This window comes from Rousettus aegyptiacus, unplaced genomic scaffold (genome assembly GCF_014176215.1).
Source record: "Rousettus aegyptiacus isolate mRouAeg1 unplaced genomic scaffold, mRouAeg1.p scaffold_m13_p_6, whole genome shotgun sequence".
Lineage (NCBI taxonomy): Eukaryota > Metazoa > Chordata > Mammalia > Chiroptera > Pteropodidae > Rousettus > Rousettus aegyptiacus.
In genome coordinates, this window is record NW_023416309.1 from 76,603,332 (window position 1) to 76,630,615 (window position 27,284).

At 38.5% G+C, this 27,284-nt stretch overlaps 3 protein-coding genes across 7 annotated transcripts in view; 2 read left to right on the forward strand and 1 right to left on the reverse strand.

Annotated features, from left to right (window-relative positions):
* TRPV3 (transient receptor potential cation channel subfamily V member 3) overlaps positions 1-4,821 on the forward strand; it is a 28,112-nt gene extending 23,291 nt beyond the window's left edge. The window contains exons 13-17 of one of the 2 annotated variants that reach the window (XM_016138847.2): positions 449-515; positions 1,727-2,001; positions 3,094-3,206; positions 4,338-4,417; positions 4,697-4,821. In XM_016138847.2, the coding sequence (XP_015994333.2) occupies positions 449-515; positions 1,727-2,001; positions 3,094-3,206; positions 4,338-4,417; positions 4,697-4,794 (633 nt within the window). In that variant the 3' untranslated portion in view covers positions 4,795-4,821. The remainder of the gene's footprint in view (positions 1-448; positions 516-1,726; positions 2,002-3,093; positions 3,207-4,337; positions 4,418-4,696) is intronic. The other variant, XM_036223743.1, reaches the window with a different exon arrangement.
* A 165-nt stretch (positions 4,822-4,986) lies between these two features.
* The window catches only part of SPATA22 (spermatogenesis associated 22), a 42,164-nt gene continuing 19,866 nt past the window's right edge, over positions 4,987-27,284 (forward strand). For both annotated transcript variants that reach the window (XM_016138855.2, XM_036223746.1), the window contains exon 1: positions 4,987-5,077. The gene's annotated coding sequence lies outside the window, so the exon portion shown is untranslated. The remainder of the gene's footprint in view (positions 5,078-27,284) is intronic.
* ASPA (aspartoacylase) lies at positions 5,585-26,932 on the reverse strand. Of its 3 annotated transcripts, none has more exons than XM_016138857.2 (6): positions 26,532-26,932; positions 22,814-23,009; positions 21,244-21,337; positions 19,747-19,854; positions 15,696-15,805; positions 5,585-5,734 (listed from the first exon to the last, which is right to left on the reverse strand). In XM_016138857.2, the coding sequence occupies exons 1-6, from the start codon at positions 26,765-26,767 to the stop codon at positions 5,606-5,608; spliced, it is 873 nt and encodes a 290-aa protein (XP_015994343.1). In that variant the 5' UTR covers positions 26,768-26,932; the 3' UTR covers positions 5,585-5,605. The 3 variants fall into 3 exon arrangements, with proteins under 3 accessions (XP_015994343.1, XP_015994342.1, XP_015994344.1); XM_016138856.2 differs by lacking the exon at positions 5,585-5,734 and adding an exon at positions 9,903-12,344 and having other exon boundaries at positions 26,532-26,931; XM_016138858.2 differs by lacking the exon at positions 5,585-5,734 and adding an exon at positions 12,451-15,232 and having other exon boundaries at positions 26,532-26,931.

Sequence of the window (27,284 nt, forward strand, 5' to 3'; positions counted from 1 at the left end):
TTTTAATATAATTTATTTACTTATATATTTATGTTTTAATTTTTAATAATGGCTTTGTTTAACAAGCAGCTCACAAAATTCATGAAAATGTAATAATCAGCTCTTGTGAGCTGGTGTGAGCTGGCTCCAGCACACCACTGCCCCCAGGAAGTGTGAGGATTCTAGATGTGAGACTCTATGAAGAAAGAATCTTCATGGATGGGGTGAATCGGCAGGGCAGAGAGACTGTGTTCCAGGAGGGAGGATGAAAAAGGGAGAAAAGCAGGAACACGTGGCTTCTTGGAGAAGGTTGGGGGCCAGGGCTGCACTTTGGAACATCAGGGGGACTTGGCTAAGGGGAAGGGAGGATGGCCTGAGTGAGGGCATGGCGAGGGTGGAAGCTGTGAGATCAGTCTACAGTGAATACGTGCTCAGACCTTACCCTTGAATCATGTTTCTTTCTTTGTAGGTCATTTTGCATGATGTTCTGAAGTTTCTGTTTGTATACATCGTGTTCTTACTTGGATTTGGAGTAGGTAAATAATAGTAACACCCATATTTATAAAGCACTTTATACAGATGTGAAAATGACAAAGCACATTCTATCCTCCACAATGATGGAGCCCTTGCTGTACTTAGCATTTTCTAGGCATTATCTTTTTACTTCTCTTAACATCTCAATCAAGGGGGCATCATCAATCAAGGGGGTAACCAAGGCTTAGAGTCCAGGATTTGAACTAGGCTTATCGCTCTTATTCATCCCCACTGTGAGGTATACCTCCCACTTCCACATCTGTCCTTGTGACTATTACAACTGAGATAGGCTTGGCAGGTGTTTTAGGCTCTATTTTACAGATGGGGAAACTAAAGTTTGTAGAGAAACTTGATTGATGGTCTTTGAAAAATAGGAATAAAGAAATTCATCAAAGTAACCTCCCTCGGCCCTTCACATCATGTTATTCTCACAGTTTGCTTCCTGTGAGAACTTCTGGTCTGCTGGGAACCAGGGATAGGGAGCGCCTTCTTGAAACCTCTCCAATTACAACAGAGCAAACAGTACAAGCTGATTTTATTTCTAATGTTTACTTGGGAGATATGGTTTTATTTCTCCATGCCATGGCATTCCAAGTTAGGCAGATGTTCCTAGCTACCTGGTACCTTTTCTGAGTGATAATTTGCTTATTTATTTGAACCTTCATCCATCTATTTACTCACTCATGAATTTGACCATCCATCCATCTATCCAGGCAGCCAGCCAGCCAGCTAGCAATGAGCTGCTGCTGCAGTATGTTGGAAAAAGAAGAAAGGGCTTTAGGCCTTGGCCAGGGGAATCTCACTACAGAGTATTAGGAGAGCACTCAGGACCTCACAGTCTTGGGGGAAGATGACCCAGGCTACAGGGGTTCAGGAGCTCAAAGCCTGGTTGGGGGGCCAGGGACACACATAGATTATAATTAGCAAGACTGTGAGTGATCAAGGGCTAAATAGTGGGGTAGAGGAGGAAGAGAAGTTTGTGGGCTTTGTTAGGCAAGAAGGGCTTTCTGCAGGAGGTCAGGCAGACAACCAGCCTGATGAGCCTTCTAGGAGAGCTAGGGCTGGAGATGGAATTTAATTGGCTAGAGGGAAGGAGGCAGCAGGCCTGCAGTGTGTATGTGGGTGCATGTGTGCATGTGCAAGTACGCCTGAGTTTCTTGGGTAGTTAACCGGGCAGAGAGACTAAAGAGAACACCCTGTTATGTCCTCCCAGCCCTGGCCTCGCTAATTGAGAAGTGTCCCGATGACAAAAAGGACTGCAGCTCCTATGGCAGCTTCAGTGAGGCTGTGCTGGAACTCTTCAAACTCACCATAGGCCTGGGTGACCTGAATATCCAACAGAATTCCAAGTATCCCATCCTTTTTCTGTTCCTGCTCATCACCTATGTCATCCTCACCTTTGTCCTCCTCCTAAACATGCTCATTGCCCTCATGGGGGAGACCGTTGAGAACATCTCCAAGGAGAGTGAACGCATCTGGCGCCTACAGGTGAGCCTGGTGGAGACCTTGGTATAGCCTTCATACAGACTTGCTTCAGCACATGGTACTGACAGCCATCAGTACCTGTGGATCTTGGGTGGGGCCTGAGCATCTACATAAGTTCCTTGTACTTTGCCAGGTTTGAGGAAGCATTTGTCTAGGTTCCTTGAGTATAGGGTCAACAGCATGTGTGAGAGGAACTCAGGCTCATGGGGATGCTCTGTTCAGAGTCAACGGTGTGATATGTGGATATTGAAGTGTGACCTTAGGTTGCATTAAGAGGAGTATATGGCTTAGCACAATGGAGGTGACAATTCTGCCCTCCTCCATCTAGGCCTCAACACTCCTCACATACTGTGGGCCTTATATACTGAGGACACTAACCCACAGAGTGTCCAGAGGTGGTGACCAGGCTTAAGAGAGGATTGGAACCTGGGCCTTGCAAGAAAAGGTGTAGGGACTCAGATTGAGGAAGGTGACATTTCTTCAGATATCTGCAGAACTACTTGTGAAAGAGAGAGCAGCTTCCTTCTGTGGCCTCAGAACTGGGGTATATGGGTCGATATAAGGAGAAAAGCTTTGATTTAACACAAGGAAATTTCTAATTATTAAAGCTTTCTTAATTGGTTCGTTGACAATATATAGGAGAGATTGGACAAATTATTGCCAGGAAAACTGCTGAGAAGTTTCCAAACCTGGGATGGAGGTGGGACTACATGATGTCTGAACTTTCCTTTACCATAGGATCCCAGGATCCTAACATTTTCAGTTAGGAAGTGCCTGGACTTACAGAAACTTTTTTTTTTTTTTGATGTCATTTTTAGAGCAATTTGAACACCTTTCCCAAACTTTCTGGTTTTTCATTTTTTAATTCTGTAGAGTAGCTGAACCCTCAAGATCTGTGTATTAAGCATTCAGTGGGGATGGAGTGGGCTGTTTGGTGGTGTGTGTATATGTATTTTGTATGCATGTGTATGTGTATATGTGTGCATGTGTGTGTGTGTGTGTGTGTGCGCGCGCGCAGGTGTGTGCACTCTCATATGCAGCTGTGCTCCTGGGCTGGCCCCTCAACAATGTGCTTAGGCTTGTTTCTGTCCCCAGAGAGCCAGGACAATCTTGGAGTTTGAGAAAATGTTGCCAGAATGGTTGAGGAGCAGATTCCGGATGGGAGAGCTGTGTAAAGTAGCAGAGGAGGATTTCCGGCTGTGTCTGCGGTAAGAGAGGGAGAAGGGCCCTTTGGCAGTAGCCTTTGGGTGGGTGAAGAGAGCCGAGTCAGCAAATGTTAGAGAACAGTGCTGCTACTTGCATGCTGTCCCACAGCCATAGTCTGTTCTAGACTCCTCAAAAGTTGGAATTTGCTCTTTTGGGATCGGGGGCTCTGGATCAAATCTTCCTGAGCTTTGGAAGTGAGAGGAAAGAGACTCTGCCAGAAGTAGGTCCCTTCTCTGGAGTTTTGGGGGGCTTTAACAGCCTCTCCCTCTCCAGTGTCTGGTTTAGAAAAGATCTTCCAACCTGGAACAATTTGGCCTTCTGTCTACCTTATGCAAGTTATGTGATACCAGGCGACCCAAGGCACATTTTGTTGCTGAAAAATGAAAATGACAGCTCCTTTTGACAGATACCAAGCTTTTACATTTTTAAAAAGTATTTGCACATGCCATGACCATCTTTTTTATGAACCCACATCTTCCTACCCCTACCTGACCAGCTGACCCTATCGACCAGCTCCATTGAGTATAACTGTACCTAAACCAACTTCTCTGACAAATTCCCACACTGCCCCAGGAACCATTATTTCCAACTGTCATCATTATTCTAACAAAATCTCTAATTTTGACACTCTTGCTCTAGAGATGTTCTCTGAATGTGAACTTTAGCCAAACTGTCACCTCCAACTCTAATCCAGCACTAGACACAGCCCACTCTTTTGGGATTTGAAGCCTAACCACCTTTTAGTGCAACTTTAACCCTAGTTAACCATCTATGAGTTTAATCCTCATGCACTTACATCTTCTTGGCTGGGGCCCTCCTCCCCTCCGCCCCTCCCTCTTTCTCCAAGGACAACCACTTCAGTCAAGCACATTGCCGCTGTCTGAAGTTGTCCCCTTTATACCTCTGGGACCCGCATACACTGGGAGGAGACTGATCCCTGGAGGCCTGGGAAAATGGAGACTTGGGAAGATTTCAGACCCTAACAATGCCAAAGTGACTGTCTGGGGTAGGAGTGCTCCTGATTCCTGGGACAGACAGAAGGAGGACTGTCTAGGACACCCCAAACATTCTGCTGTTTGTATTTAATGAGGTGCAGTTGCAAAATAGTGAGAATGATTATCACACACCTGTAGGATCAACGAGGTGAAGTGGACTGAATGGAAAACACACGTCTCCTTCCTCAATGAAGATCCGGGTCCTGTGAGACGGACAGGTACTACTGCTGTCAGGAAGTGTGATGACCACTCCTGTATGACCATGTGACTTTGGGAAAATGAAGTTTGAGGGCCCTGATATTCTCTATCCTATGGGAGGGTTGAATTAAATTGATTCTCAGGTCCTTTCCAGCTCTTTTTATAACCCTTGTTGGAATAATTTCTAAAAATCGGATGGTAAAAACAAACAAGCAGAAACACCTAATGATGCACCGAGAATGGAAATACATCTTGCAGAGTGCTTTATCTCTAAAATAGTGTTTTGTTTCTTTAAAAAGCAGATTTCAACAAAATCCAAGATTCTTCCAGGAGCAACAGCAAAACTACCCTCAACGCATTTGAAGATATAGATGAATTTCCGGAAACTTCGGTATAGAAGCAGAATCCAGAGCTGGTGGGAACATGGGCCATCTGAAGCTGCAGGCTGGGTCCTGCTGTGACGACTTTGCAGATTGATAGAGGCTGGCTCTGCCTGCTTAGAAGCAGAACCACCCTGACGCTGAGAGGTGGCTGAACCGAGAGGCAGTTGTCAGTTTGAGTGGGAAGCACCCTGGATTTTGTTACTTGGCAAAGAGTTTGTGTAAACCTATGGCCAGCAGTCCTGAGCCTGGAGGCCTGGAAGTCCTGGGTGGAGTCCAGCTGCTAGTCACCAATTGCAGGTCAGCTTGGCTGAGAGAGGGGCGGTAGGGAAGGGGCAGGGGCCGAAGGAGGAGAACCTTCTTCTTGCCAATATTTTTTTTGATAGCCTCCAGCCCCAGGCCACATGTTCCAATGTCTCCCCTATGTGACTGGGTCTTCGGATTTTAAGGGACTTTTGATCCCATCCCAGAATGCACAGGCGACTGGGCTAAGTCCACAATTCTGGGAGGGGGAAGGCGGGGGAGGGGAGCGAGTTATGGAAATGCCCTTCCGGAGCCTTCAGGGAACAGAAACTACCCTTGGAATGAGTGCTCCTTGGCACCCCAAGGCTCAAACTGTCTCAAAGTGAGAGACATTTTTAGTAGTGTAATTAACACAGAATTTTATTTTTAATAGAGAAAAAAACATTTCAGTTTTAAGTGAAAAACTTACTTCAGATGAAGCATATGATTTTCAAAGTTGAGAAGTAGATTTTAGGATTTGAAACTGGTTGTAAGTATTATGTACTTGGCCTCAGGGTGGCCAAAGCAAGGACAAAAAGCTTTTCTTTACACACACAAAAGGCCATATGAGATACTCCAGGCAGGGCCACCGAGATCTGGGTGAAAGAGCTTGGCTCTTTTCCTTGTCCTGGCCCTCCAATAATGCATGCCTCCGAGCTGGGATTGTGGCTTCATCTGAAACAGAAATAGCAGCTGCTCTATTTATATGGTCTTAAACCTCAGAGGTTACTATTATACACCAGTATTTCTCATTGGAGGAATTTAACAAAATACCTGAATGCTCTGGTATTAAATGTTTTTGTTAACTGTGAATTTGAAAGCTGAGGAAAATGTATGTGAGAAAGGAGCATATGCCAAAACATGGGCTTTATTTTTAGACCCTCGTCCTCTGATTTTCTCCCCCTGAAATTATACAGAGTCAGTTTGGGGGCAGAGGTAAAGTGGAGATGGAAGAAATGTTCTAGGTTACTAGAGCCTAAGCAACCCAAAAATCCACTCTGCCTCAGTTATCTGGTAAAAGGATTCATGCAGGAATTTTTGAGGTAGAATCATAAAAACTATTAACAATGAATTTTAATTTTAAGAGGCACAAAAATAAATTTGGCCTTTAGACAACTTGGCAATTGGCTAGTTAATTTGACTTGAGGCAAACTGAGGTGTGTAGGCCAGGCAGTCCTTCTGGGCCTGATTCTCTGCTCTGGACTGTTCTGTGTGCCAGCTTACTTGGGTGGGGAGAAACATGGGCCCCTGATCAGCTGGGTCAAGGAGAAATGGGATGGGTTGAGGATGCAGCCTGAGAATTGCACAAACTGAGGCAGCCCCTGCACTCCTAGCTCACTCAAGAGCCAACCAGAGTTCTAAATGGCAGTGGTCAGTCCAAGCTCAAGTGTGAGCAGGGAAGCAGGGACTAGGCATGTCCTCTGGAAAAGGGAAGATATGAGGGGGATTGTCATGGAAGCAGGAGGAGCTGATGTGTTCCAGATGGGCAGAACTAGTACCAAAGGTTGGAAATTTCAGGGAGAAAAATTTTGGTTCAACTCAATCCAGCAGCTGCTCCAGGTATTGCAGATGTTTAAGCAGAAGCTGGTTACACACTTATTAGGGATGTTGTTAAAGATCACAGTCAGATAAACTTTAAGGTCCTTTTAGCCTTGAGATCAGCATCCTGTATCTGGAGTTACCTACTTACATATATCTAGAACAGATGTTCTTGTTGGAAGGGCAGCCATTTGGACCCATGGCACTGTGCTCTACACTGTTTGGAGCTGGGAATTCCAGAATTGTTTTGACTTGGATATGAATGAATAAAGCCATGTCCATTCCCTGCTTGAACAAAAACTGGAAGGCTAGGCAAATAGAAATCAGTAATGGGATCTTTGTCTTCTCACATGTATGGAAGCTGTGCTCTGTGGATCTGGATGGAATTTGTTGGCAGGATCATTTTCTGTATTGGACATTCATCTTCCAAAGGCTTTTAGCCTAGATTGTCTGAGCCTAAGTAGTTTACCAAGGCAAAGGGAAGCAATATTATATTACACCTAGAGGCTAAAGCTTGTAAAGGAAGTGGACTTGTTTAAAGTCATACAGGAAGCCATATTAGAGATTTTGAAGCTGGAGTGTTCTGATTCTTAGACCACACACACACACACACACACATACACACACAGAGAGAGAGAGAGAGAGAGAGAGAGAGAGAGAGAGAGAGAGAGAGAGAGAGAGAGAGAGAGAGAGAGAGAGAGAGAGAGAGATTTAGCACAGTTATTTAGTAAATTTGAGCCTGCTTCATGGTTGGCACATGTCAGGGGGCTAGGGCTTTTTGCTCAGATGATTCATGTTGGCAGTCTACATTGTCCCTATGATCTCTATGACAGGTTTAAAACTCTAGTATGCATACAGGTGTGCATAAAACCACACACACACACTCATACCCAACACTGAATCCATGGATGTATCAAGATTCCATAATTTACATTTCAGTAATTTAGAGGAAGGCATTTTCCAAGGATGGGATATCCCATGCTCAGATAATGGTTTTGGTTGGAAATTTTCCTTTAGCTAAACTCTGCCTCAGAAAGAATCCATTATTCTAGACATTATATGATGTATCTGTTTAGAATAAAAATGGTGCTTACCTTCCTCCCTGGGATAAGGGAGAAGGTGTCTGAAGTTGTACTGTGAAGTCATTAAGCTCTTAGAAGGTTCTTGCCTGTTAGAGTCCTATATTACTGATGTTCCTTTTCTTCCTCAAGGCCTGGGCAACTGTGTCCTGTCACTCTGGGCAGGGCTCAGATGAGCCATCACCCCGGTCTGTAGGCCATACTTGATTTCTGCATTGATTTATCTATTTTTACTGTGATCTTGGTCCCAAACACAGAGTTGTCACCTTCTTCTCATCTAATGTGTTTGATCCTTGTAAATTCTAATTTACATACTTGTTCTTAGTGTGTATGAAACATTATGTTCAAGAAAGAAGTCATAAATAGAGTAAGAACATTTTAGTGCCATTGAAGAAATGCTTTTATGATTCCTAATAAATATTTATTTTGCCATATTATCATCGTGTTTTGTCCTCGTCTTAGGTGTGCTAATATAAAGGCCTACTAGAAATCCTAGAGTGTTACTTGACATGAGTGGATAAAGGGAAGGCTTCTTTTTGTACCTGAAGCATTATTATTGGTCGCAGCTCAGGGACAGAGCCAGGACACTAAGCCATGTCATCCTTGTACAGAGTTTACATCTCAAAGTGCATTCATATCTAGTATCCCACTGGAACCACTCCACAACTCTGTAAGCAGTTTCAGTTAAAGGAGACTCAGGAAGTTAAATGACATGTCCAAGGAATCACAGCCAGAAAATGTTAGTGGTTCAGGACATATGACTTCCGAGTTGTGCTCTACCCATCACGACCTGCTGGCTCCCCTACCAACTCTCATCTTATTTTGCATGGATATAAAACCATGGCTCCACCTGGAGACTAGAAAGTATAAATCTCTCCTGTCCATCACACAGGACCTTTGTGAGGAGGCAATGAGGGAATGGATATGGAAGAGCTGAGCTTATTACCATCATTGTTGCCCAACTCATATGTATATGAATTTTTTCATTCTTTTGAGTTATTTCATAATAACCCTTCTCAGTTAAATGCCAAGACACTGCTGGGTCTTGATGGGTTGCAGAACTTGCAAACAATTTATTAATAAGTGATATGCTGCATTTGGTGAATTATTTACTTAATTCAAATGATTCCCAGAATAACATCTTTTACTGGGATGCATCTTCTCAAATGGCAAGAAATGGGATTTGTACATAATTCACATCTTAGTTCAAATAGGCTTCAGCCAATGATCTAGGAATGGAATGTGCCATCCATGGAAACATTCTGGATGGACTGACAGAAAAAGGGTGGAAACCCCTATTGTAGGATATATTCTGAGAGTGAGGTATGTAAGTCAATGAGTATGAACACTTTTATGGCTCTTGATATTGTGAAAAATTACCTTCCAAAATGTATTCTGCAATTTTCGACCTTTGAGATTGTATGATTACCATTTATAAAACTCTTTCCTTCGCACTGATTATCTTAATAACACAGTTTTGTAGGTTTGATGGGTATTATATCCCCATTTAATAAGTGGGGGAAATGGAGACTCGGAGAGAGATGAAATGACAGGTAAAGGTCGCAGTGCTTTTTCCTGGGCCAAAGACCCAGGTTCTCTGAAGTTTACTGGTAAATGCTAGTCCAGCAGTATCAGTGGGCTTAAAAAATAGAGTGGTCTAGCCTAGCCTGAGTCACATTTAGGAGTAAGTGTCATCCAAGTAAATGATATGTGGAAGTGGGATAGGATTTCAAGAAGAGGGAACAATGTGGACAAAGACCCCAACGAGTAAGGGAGCTCAGTGCAGTTGAGGATGTAGAAGTCCATGTGGACAAATTACTGGGAGCAAGGGGGCAAGTGACATGAGATAGGGTTGAAAAGATGGGCAGAGGCCAGAGCCACAGGATTTGTCTCACTCGCTGTGGTGGGGCTTTGAGATTTCATATCAAGGGTTAGGGAAAACCACTAATGTTTTTATACAGGGGGATTACCAAATGTGAAATTTTTTTTTGTTTTTGTATGGGATTGCAGGCTGAAAAGGTTGTACCTTTCCCTCCTCCCCACCACCCCCAACCGCCACTATCCTTTGGGACATAGTATCAGTCTGAAGAGTGTGGAATGGATTGAATTTCACTTGGGAGATGGGAATACTCAGGAAGTCACTGGGAAAGAAAGCAACAAGAAGGCAGGGACATTGGCATAATATGTGGACTTTTCAGTGAAGAAGGACTATTTGAGCACATATATTTATTCAACTAAACTTTATTGGGCACTTTTTAGATTGCAGACATTAAAAAAGACACTGGTTATGTTCTCAAGATGGAATGGAAATAGGGGCAAAGGGACAAGTCAAGAAGGCTTTATAGATGAAATGAGAGTTGAGTTGTATTTTGAAGGAAAAAATAGGAATTAGCTAGAGTGAGGATTGAGTGGGAGAAGGATGGAGGAAGAAGGGAGAAAATTCTAAGTGGAAGGACCAATCCATGTGATGGCATATAGGAATCAAACAACACAAAGAACACTGGAACAGAGAGGACCTGTAGGGAGACGAATCTAGAGAGATTATGGGGGAGGGAAGGGAAGATCATGAAGGGCCTTTTGTGTTAGGAATTTGAACTTGAATGGTTTATTATTCTGTGCTAGGCATTGTGCTAGGTGATTATATGCATTAGCCTACTAATTCTTCACAATGATCCCATGAGAGGGGTACTGTAAATATGGTTATCCCTGTTTTATAAATGAGAAAACCAAGTCTGTAGACTGTTAGAAATAACCAAAGTGGAATAAAATTAAAAGTGGCTAAAGCCACACAGCATTATGTGATAGATTTTTTTTTTAATCACGTTTAATTAGAAACTCTGAAGGCTGTAAGTATTGGGTCAGAGAAAATGAGACGTGAAAGAAATAATACAAATACTGAAACAACAATGGCTTAAATTGCACATTGTAAATTTTATAAATAACTAAAATTTGATAGAGGAATAAGGTATTCTTGCTGAAATTTACCCTGGAAAAAACTGACCCAGAAAAATTGGACTTGGACATAAAACACAAAGGAACATTCACAGTGGGAGAAGGAAACTTGGTAAAACTTGTTATTACAAAAACTGATTGATCGGTCGAATATTTATTACAGAATTCAGAAGGAAGAGAGTTAATTCCCATGAAAATAATTTTGTTAAAGTACAAAAATAAGTTCTGAAAAAATTAGAAACAATTTATTTGTGCTCTATAGAACACTGAATATGGGATGAAAATGGCTTAATGGAGTCTTCTCTGGAAAAACTGAACCGTTGAGATATATGTTCTAGATAATGTTGACATGATTTTGGCAAAGATATTTGAAACCATAAACATGGGTTCCTCCTGGTCCAAATCATGGGATAAAAATTTTCTTTACCTGACTGCAGTGAGCTAAGGGGAGAAGAGAGGAGAGGCTCCTGTAGGGGCCGGAGAGGGAGGGAAGCAGCATTTTAGGCAAATCCTTAGAGGAGAGGAATCATGGGAGGTGAGGAATTTGGGCATTTAGGACTTGGACAATTTCTTGAAAGAATGCATTGTGAACCAGAACCATAGGTCTGGGTCACATTTTCACTAGTATCCACTGCTCTCTGCCATTTCTATCTTTACCACCTGTGCTGAAGTAGTCCAAAGTCATCCTCACATTCTGGTTGAGAATGAGGGTAAGTGTATTCTTTCAAAAGGAGAAGTGACAATTGTGAGGAATATGCCTCTTCCAACTTTTCCAAGCTGGGGAAAAATGTTAGCTTCTCAAGGGGCATGTGAGGCATCAGAAAGAGACTCTCAGCTCCCTGAGGTCAGCACAGAACAAGTGGACATGTCAGAGCAGCGATGCTTGTGGCTTTGTGTGGGTTACTGTCTGTCTGTGGAAAAGGACCATTCAGTTTTTGATTTATTCATAATGTCACCTTTACAATCAGCCCTCATTTCTTGTTCACATTTCATCTTCAAAAAGAGCGTATAAAAATCTCCTATGGATATCATGACTGTTGCCAAAGTTTATAGGCTGGTTACTTAATACATTATTATTCATTCAAATATGAAAAATTTAAAAATAGCAAATTGGCACCATTGGTTTCTGTAGCATTTATATTACTTGAAAACTTACATTTAATTCTATGCTCAAAATAACAATTTTTTGTATATAGTATCGATTTCAATTTTAAAATTTGAATTTAAAGGTTATTAAGAATGTTAAAATATCAAAGTATAATGTATAAAAAACTATACAGAAATAAGAAATGCACTTCTTTGAATAAGCTATATACTCAATTAGGATACCTTTAAAAGATACTCATTAATCTATTAATTCATTCAAGAAATTTGCCTGAATGCCCACTATGTGCAAGACAACAGACTAGGTACTATGAATATGAATAAGGCACATTGAATAAGGCATAATCCTGCCCTTTGGGGGCTTACAAACTAGTAGAGTTTTTAAGATACTGTATAACAAGTGAACTAGATTTCTAATGTAAAGAGGAGCGAATACTTTTTGCATTGATTGTTAGTTTAGTTGTCTTTGCAAAAGCTTCTTTCTTTTCATAATATGCAGCCTCATTTACAAACACCGGGTACACAGTACAGTCTCCGCCCAATGGAATAGTCTTTCCATCAAGAGTTAAAAACACAGGATCCCCAGGTTGCAATGGTTTCCAGTCTTGATCCTCTCAGAAAACAATTAAAATACAATTACATTTGGTTTTTATCCTACTTTTAAAATTTTATGTCAGGCTTTAGACAACTAACAACTCATAGTATTGTATTCTTTTAAATGGAATGCTCGACAGGTATGTTGAGAGGCATGTGAGTGATCGGACTAAATTGAGATTGAATAGTTAATTTTGGCAGCAGTTTTAAGAGTTCTCCTTTTAATTTTTATAACTATTAGAGTTTGCTTTAATACCGAGTTTGCCTAGAACATTGCCAAAGAGATTTGTAATATTAAAAGGCAAAATAAAATGTGCGTCTCCCTCGGCGTACATTCTGTCTCTTGCTAGCTGAAGTTAAATTCTGTTCAGCAAAATTTAGGATCTATCCATTATGAATCTTCTGTGTGCAAGACATTGTACTGTCGGGGATATAAAAATGAGTAACATTGTGCATGCAAGGAGATCTATTCTGATGGAGACTGGTGAGAGATGTGATGTGGGCTGGGAGGGTGGATGTATTTCATATGTGTCCCTACATTATGATAACAACTAAGTTATCTGAAAGGTCCCACACCAGGAATTTAGAACTTTGACCCATCAAACACCAATATTGTCATCCCACAGGAAACCTAGAGCAACTCTTTCCAAACTTTAATGTGATCGAAAATCATGTAGGGATTTTGTTAAAACGCAGATTCTGATTCTATAGATCTGGGGTTGGGGGAGGCCTGAGAGTTTGCATTTCTAACATTTCGCAGCAGCAGCACAGCACTAGGAATCTGTTAGAAAAGCAGAGTTCATTTCCCTCTGCAGACCTACTAAGTCAACATCTTCTAAAGATTAATAAATCTCCAGAGATTAACATGCACAACATTAAAGTTTGAGAAGTGCTGCATTACAACAATTTTTTCAACCCAAGCTGCACATTGTAATTACCTGGGATGTTTACAAAAGATAGAGGAGTAGAGAGACTAGCCCCATCTCCGATACATCCAATCAGAGTCTCAAGAGCGGGGCTCAGGCAACATTTAAAAATTTACGTACAAAAAAGTCATCCGTTTTGGTGTATTCTATGAGTTTTGACAAATGCGCACCATAGAATCATATCATCGCATAACTGTGTAATCAAAACACATAATTCTATCACAAACGTCCCCCAATTCCCTCATGCTGCTCATTTATAGTTCACTGTTTTTAGTTTTTTAAGCCCCAGGTGATTCTATAGGACTGCGTTGCTGAGAACTACTGCTCTGAACCAGTGGTTTTCAGTCAGAGACACACCCCAGAATGACTAAACACGCTAAACCCACCTGCAGAGATTCTGATGTAGTGCAGTGCTACACAAACCTGAGCCACAGAAAAACCACCTGGTGACCCAAATTGATTTCCGTCTCCACCTTTATGAATTAAATCAGATTCTCTGGGGATGGGTCCTGGGAATCAGGATTTTAAAAAAGCTCATCGAGTGATTCTCCTGTGGCTTGAGTTTGAGAAGACTGCTTTAAGTGCTTTTATGATAGGCTTCAGGCATTTGGGGGGATATCCCTAGATAAATCCAGTGAACATCCCTGATTAAGAACCATTATGCTTAGAGCAAAATCTGCCTGTGTCTCTCATTTCAGGGTCTCCTGTCTTCTCTGTTTAGTCCTTAGTCTTCATTAACACAGGTCTTCTTGATGTTCCTCAAACACTCCAAATTCATTCCAGCCTCAGGGCCTTTGCACCAATTTTCCAAGTGGCTGACTTCTCACCTTCTAGGTTCTAGCTTCAGCGCCTTTATCTCAGATTTGGTTTTCTCTGATGATTCCACTGAATAGGAACCAGTGTTAATCTCTACTCTGTTGTTCTGTTTATTTCTTTTATAGCACTTTCTACAATTTGAAATGATCTGGTTTATGTATTCATGCTCCGTTCTGCTATTAGTGTGGAAGCTCCATGAGGGACCTCGGCTATCTTGAATCTCAGGTCCCAGAACAGGCTTAGGAGACAGACATTCAAATATATTTATGAAAATAATTAACCAATCAATTTCTCCTGTAAAATACTGAGCCCTTCTTTAATGTCTATTAAAACTATCCTTCCTGTTTTTTAAGACTTACCACTAACCCTGTTTGTTACTGATATTATTAATTTCACTTCTCTGCCTCCCCAGGATGAGTTTTGTTCTCCTCAAGGATCCTTGAGGAATATAAAACCAAAAAATCCTGTGTCGTAGCTGGTTACCACATCGTCATCATGGCCTCTGTTTCTGTACTTGTTACTTTTGTTACCTGTAGCGCTTTTCTCCTTTCTCTCTCCCAATCTTTATTTTTCTTTCCTTTCAAACATTGCCTAAAGCTCCTTCTTTAGGTTTTCACCTGGATCCCACTATGGCGCAAAGCAGAATTTGCTCCACTAATCTGTATTTTGGGGCAGGCTGCTTTATTAAGTTATAAGTCTAAATGACTGTTATTAGGGTCATTAAATAGGAGTTTGAATAGAGTTTTCCACCCTGATGACTCAGGCAAAAAGATCAGATTGTCTCAGAGTGGGGTCCTGGTATTGTTATTTTTAAAAAGGCTCTCTAGGCAATGTGTAGCCCCAAACTAGATGATCCACCAGGTCTCTTCTGTCTCTGAGGTCTGAAGGTGTGTGGGATATTCACAATGGGAACAGATATTTTGGCTTTTTGGAAGCTTTGCTCTTCCTGCTCTTACCTCTGCTTTTTCTAGATTCAAACCTCCTACACTCTCCCAAGAGCCTTTTCTTCCTTGTCCAAACAAGACAAGGAGCAGATGTCAGGGAATGGTGGCAGAAAACATTTCAGAGAAAGAGGTTTTGATTGTTTTGCTCTAATTTATTCAGTGGTGATCACAGGGAGGAGGCAGCAATGTGGTCAACTGTGAAGTACATTAGCTCTGGATCTGCCATTGATAAATATATGGCTATGAGAAGGATTTAACTTCTGAGCCTCTGTTTCCTTATGTTAAAATAAATATAATAATTCCTATTCATTGCACTTGGGCAGGAATTTCCCCTTCTCTGAGAGGCCTTGTCGAACCACCCCTCCCTGCCTCCTTATTCGCTTATAACATCTGGTTATCTTCATTTCGAAACCATATGTTAGACTTTAGTATATCTAGATGATGAATTCCACAAGAATATAGACCACGTTCAATGGTGTATCCCCAGAGTCAGCACAGGATAAGCTCAATAAATATTTATTGAGTGAAGGTCTGCATGCCTTACCTACACTGCAGCATGTCTGAGAATACAGCAAATGAGCTGATGTATATAAAATGCTTTAGGAACTCTGAAACTCTGTGAAACTCTACTTAAATGTGGGCCTCATTATTTTGAATAGTTTAAAGAAACAGCGAATGTTACCTGCAGTTTAGGGTGGATAATAGCAGCAATTTCTCCACTCTCATTCCGTGGATAATCAACTTTTTCCATTATTTTATAGACTTCAATAGCACAAGGAGGAAATTCTTTTCCTATGGCAAAAACAATATGTATATATAGCAACCGAAATAAAGGAATTTTATACTCTAAGGGAAGAACAACAAAAACTGAAGACAGACAGTTACATATTGAATGTCAATTGTGATTGAGAAAAAAGAAGACAGACCTTCACAGGGAGAACACACTATTTCAGTTAAGGATATTCATAAACAACACTAAAATTATTCCTATCAACACACTGTCCACAAGTACACTGATGGACGGAAGAAGAAAACAGAATTTTAAAAGCCTGTGTGGACCAGGAATCAGGACACCTGGCCTCTAATCTCCAAGGCCTGTAATCTTGAGCAAGAGTCTTAACTTCCTGAGGCTCACTTTCTTTACCTGTCAAACAAAGGTTTTGAATCGACTTACCTTGGAGACCCTTCCAGCTCTGATTCTATGATGGCATATCCTCAAGAATACTTCCAGCAGGTTAGGTGACATCAGCATCCTTCTCTTAACTAAGTACATTAAACACTTGGACAGCTCCTGAGCTGTGAGATCTTGGGATGCAGGCAGTCTGCCAACAGTGGAGTCTAACTTCCAAAGATGCAGCAACATTGAAAAAAACCAATGAGCAGAAACTTGGGGGGAAAAGTAATTTACATGTATACCAGGCAATCTCTGAGCAAACAGGATGAACTTTCATCCAGTACATGGCCCATGGTGTGCTATAGTTGCAACTCAAAGGAAAACTTTCCTTCATCCTTAGAGTAGAAAGTGTAGCCTGGGTTGAAATGTGAAGATCCTGTGATTACTTCTGCTGTATCAGTTAGCTTATGCTGCATAACACACTACCCCAAACTTAGTGGTGTAGAACAATGGCCCTTTAATTTAGCTCATGATTCTGTGGGTTGGTTAGGCAGTTCCTCTGGTTTAGGCTGGGTTGGCTTATTTCTGATTGGCTTGTTCATGTATTTGTGGTAGCTGGCAGATTAGCTGGAAGCTGGATAACCTAGGATGGCCTTACTCTCATGTCTGGCATTTGACAGGCTGTCAGCAGGAGCTGCAGGACTATTGGCTAGCATGTCTGAGTTCTCCACCTCATAGCTTCCCATTATTCAGCAGGATAGGGTAGACTGATTCACATAATGACACTACAAGGTTCCCAAGGGCAGCAAGAGAGAGAGAGACCCATTGTATAAGTCCCTTTTAAGCTTCTTCTATAGCACAAAACAAGTCACGTGGCCAAGCCAGACTCAGGGGACAGGGAAATAGACTCCATCTCATGAAAGAAGGATCTAAAACATCACATTGCAAGGACAGAAATGTAGAGAAGGGAAGAATTTGTGGCATTTTAACAACCTATCACATCTTCTAAGGTAAAGATGGAAACTTATCAGGTGTCATCTCTTTAAACCAGAAGTTCCATTGGGAAGAAAGGAAAAGTAATAGAAAACAAAAGAGTATGTTTTTGCTCAGCATCTGAGAGTTGGAGGAGCCGTGAATGCCTAATTTCCTTGATGCCTGGGTATTCTCCATATCTTTCTGGCCAATGGTCGTCTTACTCCTGCTTGAATAGTCACACAAAGTGTGGTCCATTATATTGTTGGCCAGTTTTGTTAACTAGAAATTTGTCTCTAGGTAACTTTATCCCACTGATTCTATTCTGCCCTCTGTGTCACAGAAAACGTGTCTAATTGCTTTCCAATATAATACTTCTGAAATTCTAAAATAAAATTGCCCTTAACCTTCTTTTTTTGTCAGTTTAGTTATTCTGAATTCTATCAATCACTGCTCATATGTGGTCACATCTATGAGGCTATATATGAAGGTACTTTTAAACTGAAGTTCTATGTGCATCTTAATGATTATTCTTATTATGGTTTTCAAACTTTTCAACATTCTTAACTCTCACCTTGGCTAACCTCTACTTTACAGATGTTCCTCCTGAAATTAGACTCAACATTTATTCACAGAGTTGTTTATCCAAGGCAGAAAAGAGATTATCACCTCCCTTGTTCTGGGATTTTTAAATATAAAAGCAAAACTTTATTCCTGATGTAGTTAACCTAGAACATTTGGTTTAGACAATTATTAAAAACTATCAGGAATTTTTGGATCCACCTTCTGAACTGGATATTTTCCTGGAGGCTTCCTACCACGTATCACTTACATAAAAGCATGTCACTTATGTCCTTATCCAAGTCATTAATAATAATTTTGAATAGCATAGAGTCAAAGGTGGAGCTCTTTTACACATTTCTAGTGACTTTAGGTGGTTATAATGAGCATTCTTTGGATAATGATTCTCTTTCTATGTTAGTTAAAAATCCACTAAGCTGGATAGTCTTAATTAATAGTGGTTTAAAATTTTTGAATTTCAGAATCCTTTGCTTAACTGTTACATGGAAGAGCAATGAAACAGAAAAACTGCTCTGGTAAAGCAGAGGTAGGGGGTGGCTCTCCTTGAGCTACTAGGACAGCTACTAGATTCCCCATGCCTGTGAGAGGAATCCATGGACTGTGTTTTGGAAACCATGTTTTCCCACTCAGGTTTGTGGCTTTCTACTTGGATGTATCACTTCTTAACATATTGTAGTCCCACACTTACTATTCGAAGGTTTTCTTGTGGATAAGTGGTGACCTTCCCAATACCAGACCCATTAGACAGTATGAAAACTGTCCTCAGACAAAGGTGGTTAAAAGCTGATTTTCAGTCTTTGTGACTTTGGAATCAAAAGATTCCAAAGCAGAGAAAAAATTTCTGGGATAGCAGTAGGTACACAATCTGAGTTTAAGGAATTATACCCGCCATGGACACTGAACTATTCATCAACTTTGTCACTAGTAATGACAATTTGAATTCAGGCTGTTGCAATAATTATTTACATAGGATGCCTTTTAAAAATTTTTTAATTATAATTAAAAAAATGAAACTTATTTTTTTTGCTGCAGTTTTAGATTAACTGAATAAATGAGTTAGCACAAAGCATTTCATATACCTACCACATTAAATTATTTCTCAATTACATAAATAATGCATCATTCTTTTTGAAAACAAAACATAATTAACCTGGTTTTCCCTCCCCTCCTTAGTAATCACTGTTATTGGTTTGATGTGTTTTTTCTAGAAATTTTCTTGTACATTAACACATATATGTATATGTATTCTAGCACATGTTAATTATTATTATTGCTATTATTGTTATTCTTTTGAGGAAAACTGGTATATTGCATGTTTTGGTCTGCAACTTGCTTTCTTTAGTCAGCAATGTATTTTGAAGACGTTACCATGTTAGGTTAACTGTTGACCAACTGATGGATATTCAGGTTGTTTCTGTTTTTTGTTGTCGCAACCAATGCTGTGATAACCACCCTTGTATATGACATGCTGGGTGTGCATGTGCTTGTGTTTCTTTGAGATCTGGAATTGCTGGGCCATAGGATTTGTGCATTTTCAAAGGAGGATACTGTGAAATTATTCCCAGCATCCCAGGGTGTCTTTGTCATCCCCTTTTTCTACATTCTTATCAGCACTTAGTACTATCAAATTTTGATATTTTCCTACTCTAATGGAAGAAAGTGGTTTCTTATTTAATTCGCATTTCTCTGATTACTAGCATTATTGGACATCTTTTCATATGTTTGTTGGATATTTGTATTTCTCATTGTTTCTTTTTTTTTTTTTAATGATGTTTAATAGGAAAATAAGGACTTTATTTTGGGAGTTTAATTGTAACTGTTTTTCTTGAATGTGTCTATTCTGGTCATTGAGGTGAAATGAATGAAATTTTTAAAAAGCACCTAATATCATGAGCACGACAAATTTGACCTAGGTAACAATTGCTATTTCAACATTTCATGGTTAAATCACTACGTGTGCTCTCATCTGCATTTTCTGATATATCAAACACACACACACACACACACACACACACATACACACACACACACACAATTAAGGTAAAAACTCCTACCCACTACTTACCTTCATTGAAATTATGTATAAAATCAAGAGCATGTTTAATCATTTTTCTCATTTGATCCAAAATATCAGCTCTCAGAACCCCTTGAGGCTGGGGACCAACTTCTATACCTAGATACAGAACAAGAGATAGTCATATATCTCTTACGTATCTAATATGTAAGTATTAGAATATATTATAAAATTGAACATTTTAATATATCAAGACCTAGAATTTCATCATTAAAAATTGGTGAAAGATTAGAGCATTTGCATCATGGAAGGTATTTGAGACATAACGTTAGTTTCCTCCCCAAAAGGCAGAACATTTAAGTGTATAAGTTATATGCATAATGAATAAAGACTGGGAGAGAACATGGAAAAAATGAAAGAGTTGTGTTAGAGTTACAAGATTTTGGGGTCTTTTTTTCCTTTAAATTTCCTCCAACATTGTTGAAAAATTTTAAATCATAATATAGTAAAATAGGTAGACAAATATATACTGCAAAATTAAAAGCTGCCAAACATATCAGTAGATATTTATTCTAGCTAAAAGCAGCATTGCCCCACAAACATCATAAACAAAGGTTGCTCTTTCAAGGTTTGGAAATCTTACGCTTTATTTGGTGTCACAGAGAAACAGGATCACTATTCCTTATTGGTTAGTATTTGGGGTGTTTCAAATAATTACCTGAACTTGGATATTTAGCTTGCTCCAACTGATCCCTTGATTATGTACTTAAGTATCAATAATTGAAAAACCAGGATAACTTTAAATATGCTTACATTGTTTGACAACTTGTTTTTAAGTTAAATTGCTCTTAGTGAACCATCTGAGATCTAACAAAAAGATTTTAAGTTGTGACAGCAACTTCAATGATTATAGTGTAGTCTGTAAATAATTATGCAAAAGGTCACTCAGGAATGAGAATGGATAATAGAAAAGTTGAGACTATCTGTCTCAGAGGGTAAGTAAGAGTGCAAGCTTGCATACTGAGAGTTACCAGAGGGTAAAGATGAGTTCACAGCCCAGTAACTGATAGGGCAAACAAGTGAACTGATAATGAACAGTTTATGGGAGACTACTCCAGAGAAAGTGCTAAGCGAGATGTTGGGAGAAGATTTTCCATGGGTCTTTTGTGTTTCTGCACATCTTGCCAGCAAGACACTGCCTGCCTTGGTTCCAAATTATTTTTGAAGAATGTTTATATAGTGAACACTATTGGAAGATAGGGATGACGTCTTCCTTGGAGCAAAAGTCAGGCATTTTTATTGTACACTACAAAAGATTCAAGTTTTCTCAGCTCATTGTTTCTTTCCTGGAATGAAGAAAGCTGTTCAATGTAATTGAGGAAATTTGATATATTTTGAGCCTGCCTGGAATTAGTTTGCTTATTACTTGACAATTATAAAAGTCATAATGATAAGAAAGGTAAGTATAAATATTCTTCAAAAATAATTTCTCAGAGTTTTATCTAGGACATATTTTGTTAGATTGTGACAATGGGAAATATAACTTACCAACAGGATACCTGGCTATAGAACGAGTGGTTGCATATTTGAGGAAAGGATGTTCAATAAGATAAACATAGCAGGGTAACGGAGCCAAAGAAGTCTGAAAAGAATTGAAAACATCCTTCTTATTATGTCAAGACCAGATGCTTTGCTCTCTTTGCTGTCAGAGAGTCAATAATGCCTTAAATATGTTTTACTAGATCAACTAAAATTATTATGACAGCTTTACAAAATGCACTCTAAAATCCAATGTTGTTATTATAGCTTTGAAAACATAAAAATATAAAACATATAAAATAGAATTATACATAACTTTCTGGGTAAAATATACATTAATTTTCTAGAACCATGATCAAAGAATATGAAATAAAATTTCCTTCTGAATGGATCTGGTTGTTTTTGTTTTCATCACTGGTTACACTTATTATTTAGCTTAGTATTGATCTCTTAAAGGATTTTGTTTCTATCTCTGTGGTCCATGTCTTTGCATATACTGGGTAACTGCTCCTACCTCCACTTATCTGAATGAGAATTCAAGACAGATCTCTTATTTTTGATAACAATGTTGGTCATGCTGCTTTCGTGCCTGGCAACCAAAGCATTCAGCTCACTTTCAATGACCAACAAAGAATAGCTACATTATGATCTCCTACCAGAACTGCTATCTAGTTATTGCCAAAACCTCAAAGAAAACAAAAATAATAGTTAATCTTTACTATCTGCTAGGTATTAGGCTAAATGCTTTAAATACTTTATCTAATTTAAGGCCTTTAATAACCATAGGGGTATGTGGTAGTATTAAGCCAATTTTATTAAAAGAGGAAAGCAAATTTTGGAAAGTTGAGTATCTTTATCAAGGTGAATAAAAAAGTCTGGATTCAAACCCAGGTTATCCTGGGTATATGGGTCAAACTCTTTCCAATAAATCATACTAGCTCTCTGGAAAGAAAGATAGCCATTATACAAAAATAAGTGTACAGATCATTATTTGTATTTTTGCTTGGTTGTTATTTTCTAGTAATTTTTCTCTAGCTATAGGCACTGTATTGTTGAATTTTTCATCTTATAGATTTCTGAAGCTTAAAATGATCAGCTATATCATTTTAGTATATCCTTCAGTACTGATGTATATTGGGGTAGCTGAATCAAATGGAGAGAAGGGCAGGCCTAAAAAGAGCCAACTTTTCTATAATTGGTCTTTAGTCAACATTAAATGACTATTTCTTCAGCTTCCTAAAACTATAATTGAGTTACTTTAACCACAGCATTTTAAATTTTGGTATTAATTTTACTGAATAGCCTACAATTTGGCGGCTGTCTGGATAAAAGATTTATAATGTTATAGACACAAGAATCTATAAATGTTGTATTATTTTATTCACTGTATTTATTATTTTACTCATTTCCTCTCTTTTATTCTCCTCCCTGTCACCACTACCTCTATTCTGGTGCTCCTCCCACTCCCTCATCTCTCTCGGACTCTCCCTCCCGACCCTCTTCTGGTTGCTTTCCATCTATAATTGACTTAATAGTACAGGTCTTATGCTAACTTATAGATTAATAACATTGACATTACCTTAATATAGTGGAACATCTGAATTAAAAAGTCATTCCTGGAATCTTCAAGAATAAGAGAGCACCCCATGTTAGAAGTAGTGTTGTGAAGGTCAAAAATAATGTCATAGGAATCTTCGCTATCTTTTGGACCAAATAAATGATTTATTTCTTGAGCCCTTCTTACTTCGTATGGCAAATCCTCTGACATTTTTTTGCTGTTAATAGCGTAAAGAAAAAGATTAACAACATCTGTGGCTAAGATAACATTAATATATAATAAGAACACAGAGTATAAGGAACCATTGCCAACCTTTAATACGAAAAACCTGCGAGGAAAGTGGAAATGTATTTGAAAGTTTTACAAATAAAAAATTACATTTCCCCTTCCATTTGATTCTATGCAATGTTACACTGGCATGCTAGCAAATAATAGTTCATTTCTGTGGCTGGCCAAAGGAAGGACGTTTCTTTTTCCTTTTTTTTTAAAGCTACTTTTGAATGTTTCATTTATCCTTTAAAAATTTTTAAAATTCAAATATAGCTAACATACAATATTCCATTAGTTTCAGGAGTACACCATAGTTATTCAACATTTATGTACCTAAAGAAGTGGTCATCATAATAATTCTAGTAACAACATGACACCACACAATGTTGTTACAGTATTATTGACTATATTTCCTGTACATTATATCCCCAAGACTTATTTATTTCATAACTGGAAACTTCAACCTCGTATTCCCCTTCACCTTCTCCCCTCCTTCAAAAAATTTTTTTCAACTACAGTTGACATTTAATATTATTGTACATTAGTTTCAGGTATACAGCATAGCAATTAGACATTTATATAATTTATGAAGTGATCCCCTCGATTAGTCTAGTACTTACTTGGCACTATACATAAGTTTTACAATATTATTGACCATATTCTCTATGCTGTACTTTATACGCCCATGACTATTCTGTGATTGCTAATTTGAGGAAGGACATTTCAAACAGAATTTGTCATTTAACCGTGAACAAAATGTATACATTAATTTAATCAACAGTTTCTTAGTAGTTATGTGCACTGGACTATTATGGGGCTAGACAATCAAATGCACCATTTTGGGGTACTCTAGCTAATTCTAGTGCACGAAATAGTCAAATTTAGATAATGCTCACATTATCTAATTAGGAATTCTTAACTGAGGTTCAGGAACTACTAGTGGTCCAGGGACAAGCTTTATAGACAAGTCTGTAAACTCTGAAAAAATGAAAAATTTTGCAGGTATATGCATATATATTTTTTTGTTGAGATAGGGTTAATAGCTTTTTTTTTTTTTTTTAATTTTCAGGTGAGTCTCTGTCTCCTTCTCCCCTCCAGCAACAGTTAGGATACATTTTTTCTTAGTATGCATGACGATTTACATTTATTTTCCCTCATTAAACCATTCAACCATTTCTTTATAATTCCATCAATGCATTTCTGTTTTCTGACTAGTTTTGCTAGTATCTTCAAGAAACCTACAATTTGTGCCTGAGTAATTTCTTTCTGGAATGCAATCAAAAAGGTGGAGGAGCCATTTTTCACTAGGGAGCAAAAACTGTGAGGACAAATGCCACAGGCTAAGGATGGTGCAGTGGGAATATAGAAGGAACCTGTGGCATTGATGATATTATTGAGCCACTGTACCTCTGGACTTACTATTTGAGAAAAAGAAACTCTAATTTGTTTAAGCCACTCTTTTCACGTTTCTATTATGTGCAACAAGACATAGCGCCTAATGGACATATATGCGTTTTGAAAGTTATTTCATTAAACAACTCCATGAGGTCCTCCCATCCCCATCTGATTTGTTTCTAATTCTCCCTCATGTGAATAAACCATTAGCCACCCTGTTTCTCAGAGGCATGGCCGAAGTCTTGAAAGATAATGTATGCTACGATTTCTTATGCCTGGAGTCCAGGTCCCAAGGAAGATTCCCAATAGGGAGTTGACTGTAAATTCTGTTTCTTCCTAATATTAAGAATAGGCAGGGGCAAAATCCTAAGGGGCATATCAACTCTACTAAGTTACTTAAGTCTGTCTATTCTGGATAGGAGATTTTTGCGGAGTTTTCAGTAGGAGACAGATGTGATAACATTTCTATGTTAGAATGATGTCTATGGCTGCTACCATACAGAGAATTGATGGCAGGAAGGGTTGGAGTAAGGCTGGATACAGAAAGATTCTTCAGGAGGTTACTCCAACTGTCCACAGAAGAAATAAACTAAGGTAGTGAAAACGAAGAGGAGCATTGGATTTGCAAAAGATTTGTAATTATTCAATACTTGGGACTAATTGGGCAGATGTAGTGACCCACTATACATGGGGGGTGAGGAACAAAGAAGGCTCTAAGTTATTTTCTTTTAGGGATTTTGTAAGTAATGGTGACATCACTGAGAGAGAGAATACAAGAGAAGGAGCTAATTAGGACAGCAAGGACAGGAACATATCTGTTCCATATATTTCCATAACCACTTTTAGAGAGAACTGTTTAGGCTCTGCATAGTGTTATATGTAAAAATTAGAAAATGCATTTAATTTAAAAGACTGCTTTCACTGAAATGTATACTATTGAGTGGTCATAATAATAATAATAATAATAAACTCACCTTAGTCTATTTCAGAGTTTTTTGGGAAGTTAACAGGTCAAAGAAAAGAGATATTCTTCAACAAATTCTTACTTGTAATATGAGTTACTTAATAGCTATTTTAGGTGAATAGATAAACTTTAATAGTGTTGATATAACCTCAGTCATGAAGATAAAGCATTTCTGAAATTAAAATTTATGCTAGTAAAATATGATTTGATACACAAAGTACGACTAATGTGTAACTGCCCTTGAAAAAAATCTATTTCATAATGTGAGGCATATTTGTACCAGAAGTAGTAACCATCTTTTGATCTGTGGTCAGATTAAATTTAAGTAACTCTCTAAACTTAAATTAGTGTTTATTAGCAAATGAGTACATAAAGCAGTTTTCTGTTTGTTGGTCTTGTCCCATCTTATATCTTAGTTAGTAGTCCGCCAACTCCTTGAGGGTAGAAACCATTTTTGTATATAGCTTTGTACCCCTACAGTACTTGGCACAGTGTCTGGTGAAGAGTGGGTGTTTAATAATATTTTTAGATAAATGAAAGCAAGGAGTTGTAAAAAGAAAATACTTAGAGAATTATACATCTACAGTAGTAGCTATAATAATGTAAACAGAGACAAAAGATAATAACATACCTAGAGTGTTATGGTTGCATACTTTTATTAAACAAATGTTAATCAAAACATTATACTTTTCTTAACTAGAACTTTATGCACTACCATAAACATAGTTGCATAAAAATACAGCAGCAAATCACTTAGAAAGCTGACAAATTTGTACCTAAATAAATGTTTCTTTAAAGATATGATTTTAAAATAAAAACCTTTGTTATTTATTGTTTCAGTCTGTATAGAATACATTTAAAAAGAAAATCAGTTAGGAACAGTCTGATGCTTAAAAAGTTTACCCAGTTTAGAGAACCAAGTAATTCATAACGGAGTGTGATTAAAAGTGAAAGTGATCTTATTCACAATAGCGACTATCTGTACGGACATGAATAGCATATACATAAACATATACATGTTCTCTCCCACATATACCACTTTTCTGACACACACACACACACACACACACACACACTCACACACGCACACAACACAAAATATAGTCTTACCTAAGATTCTCAGGGTCAAAAACTCGATTCAGGTCACAGTCAATATATCTGGTACACTTCTTCACTGCTCTTGGGTTGGTGATAAATGGTTTTACCTCCAGTCCTGTTCTCTGAATCTCAGCACCATTCTCCAGCCAGTGCTTAACTAGAAATATTCCTGTTAGCTCATTCCCATGAGTCCCTCCAAAGATAGCGACCTTTTTTATAGGATCTTCAAAAACGTGACAAGAAGTCATTTTATTTGGTAGTTTAATCTGATATCTGCAATTCAGAAGAGAGACAATCCAAGAAAACTTAATTTCTTAAGTAAAGTTTAGAAATCTATATCTAAATGGGACTTTAACCAAAGTACAAAATGCAGAATTCTCTTCAGTGGAGTACATTTTAATTTTCTGTTAAGAGTTCTGAGCCCTGTTTATTATAGGGGCACTCCCTTCTTTAGCCCTGCCCTTTACCATATTTGGATTAAACCATGCAGAGAGCAACTAGAGTTGCAGCTGTTTACTTAAACTTCTAACTCCCTCAAATGGTTAGTAGATCTAAATGCAATAATAAATTATCACCTTATACTAATATAAAAATTGTATTCTTTTCAGCTAGATGTCATCTAATGGTGCTTTCATGACTACTTGTAGTAATTTAAAAAATAGTTTATATTTTCTAATCCTCAAAAATAAAAAAATAAAGTGGCCCATAATAAGCATGTTATTGTTCAATAGTTAGATTTCCACTTGCATTTTAAAAACATTTCTT

Bases quoted from the DNA above. Each gene is read 5' to 3' on its own strand.
- ASPA (XM_016138856.2), bottom strand. From the start codon at position 26,767: ATGACTTCTTGTCACGTTTTTGAAGATCCTATAAAAAAGGTCGCTATC. The intron at 21,338-22,813 runs GTAATGTCAATG...AATTCTTTTCAG, and splicing joins AGATGTTCCACTATATTAAG to ACTTCTTTGGCTCCGTTACC. The intron at 15,806-19,746 runs GTAAGTAGTGGG...TTTTTGCCATAG, and splicing joins TATACATAATTTCAATGAAG to GAAAAGAATTTCCTCCTTGT.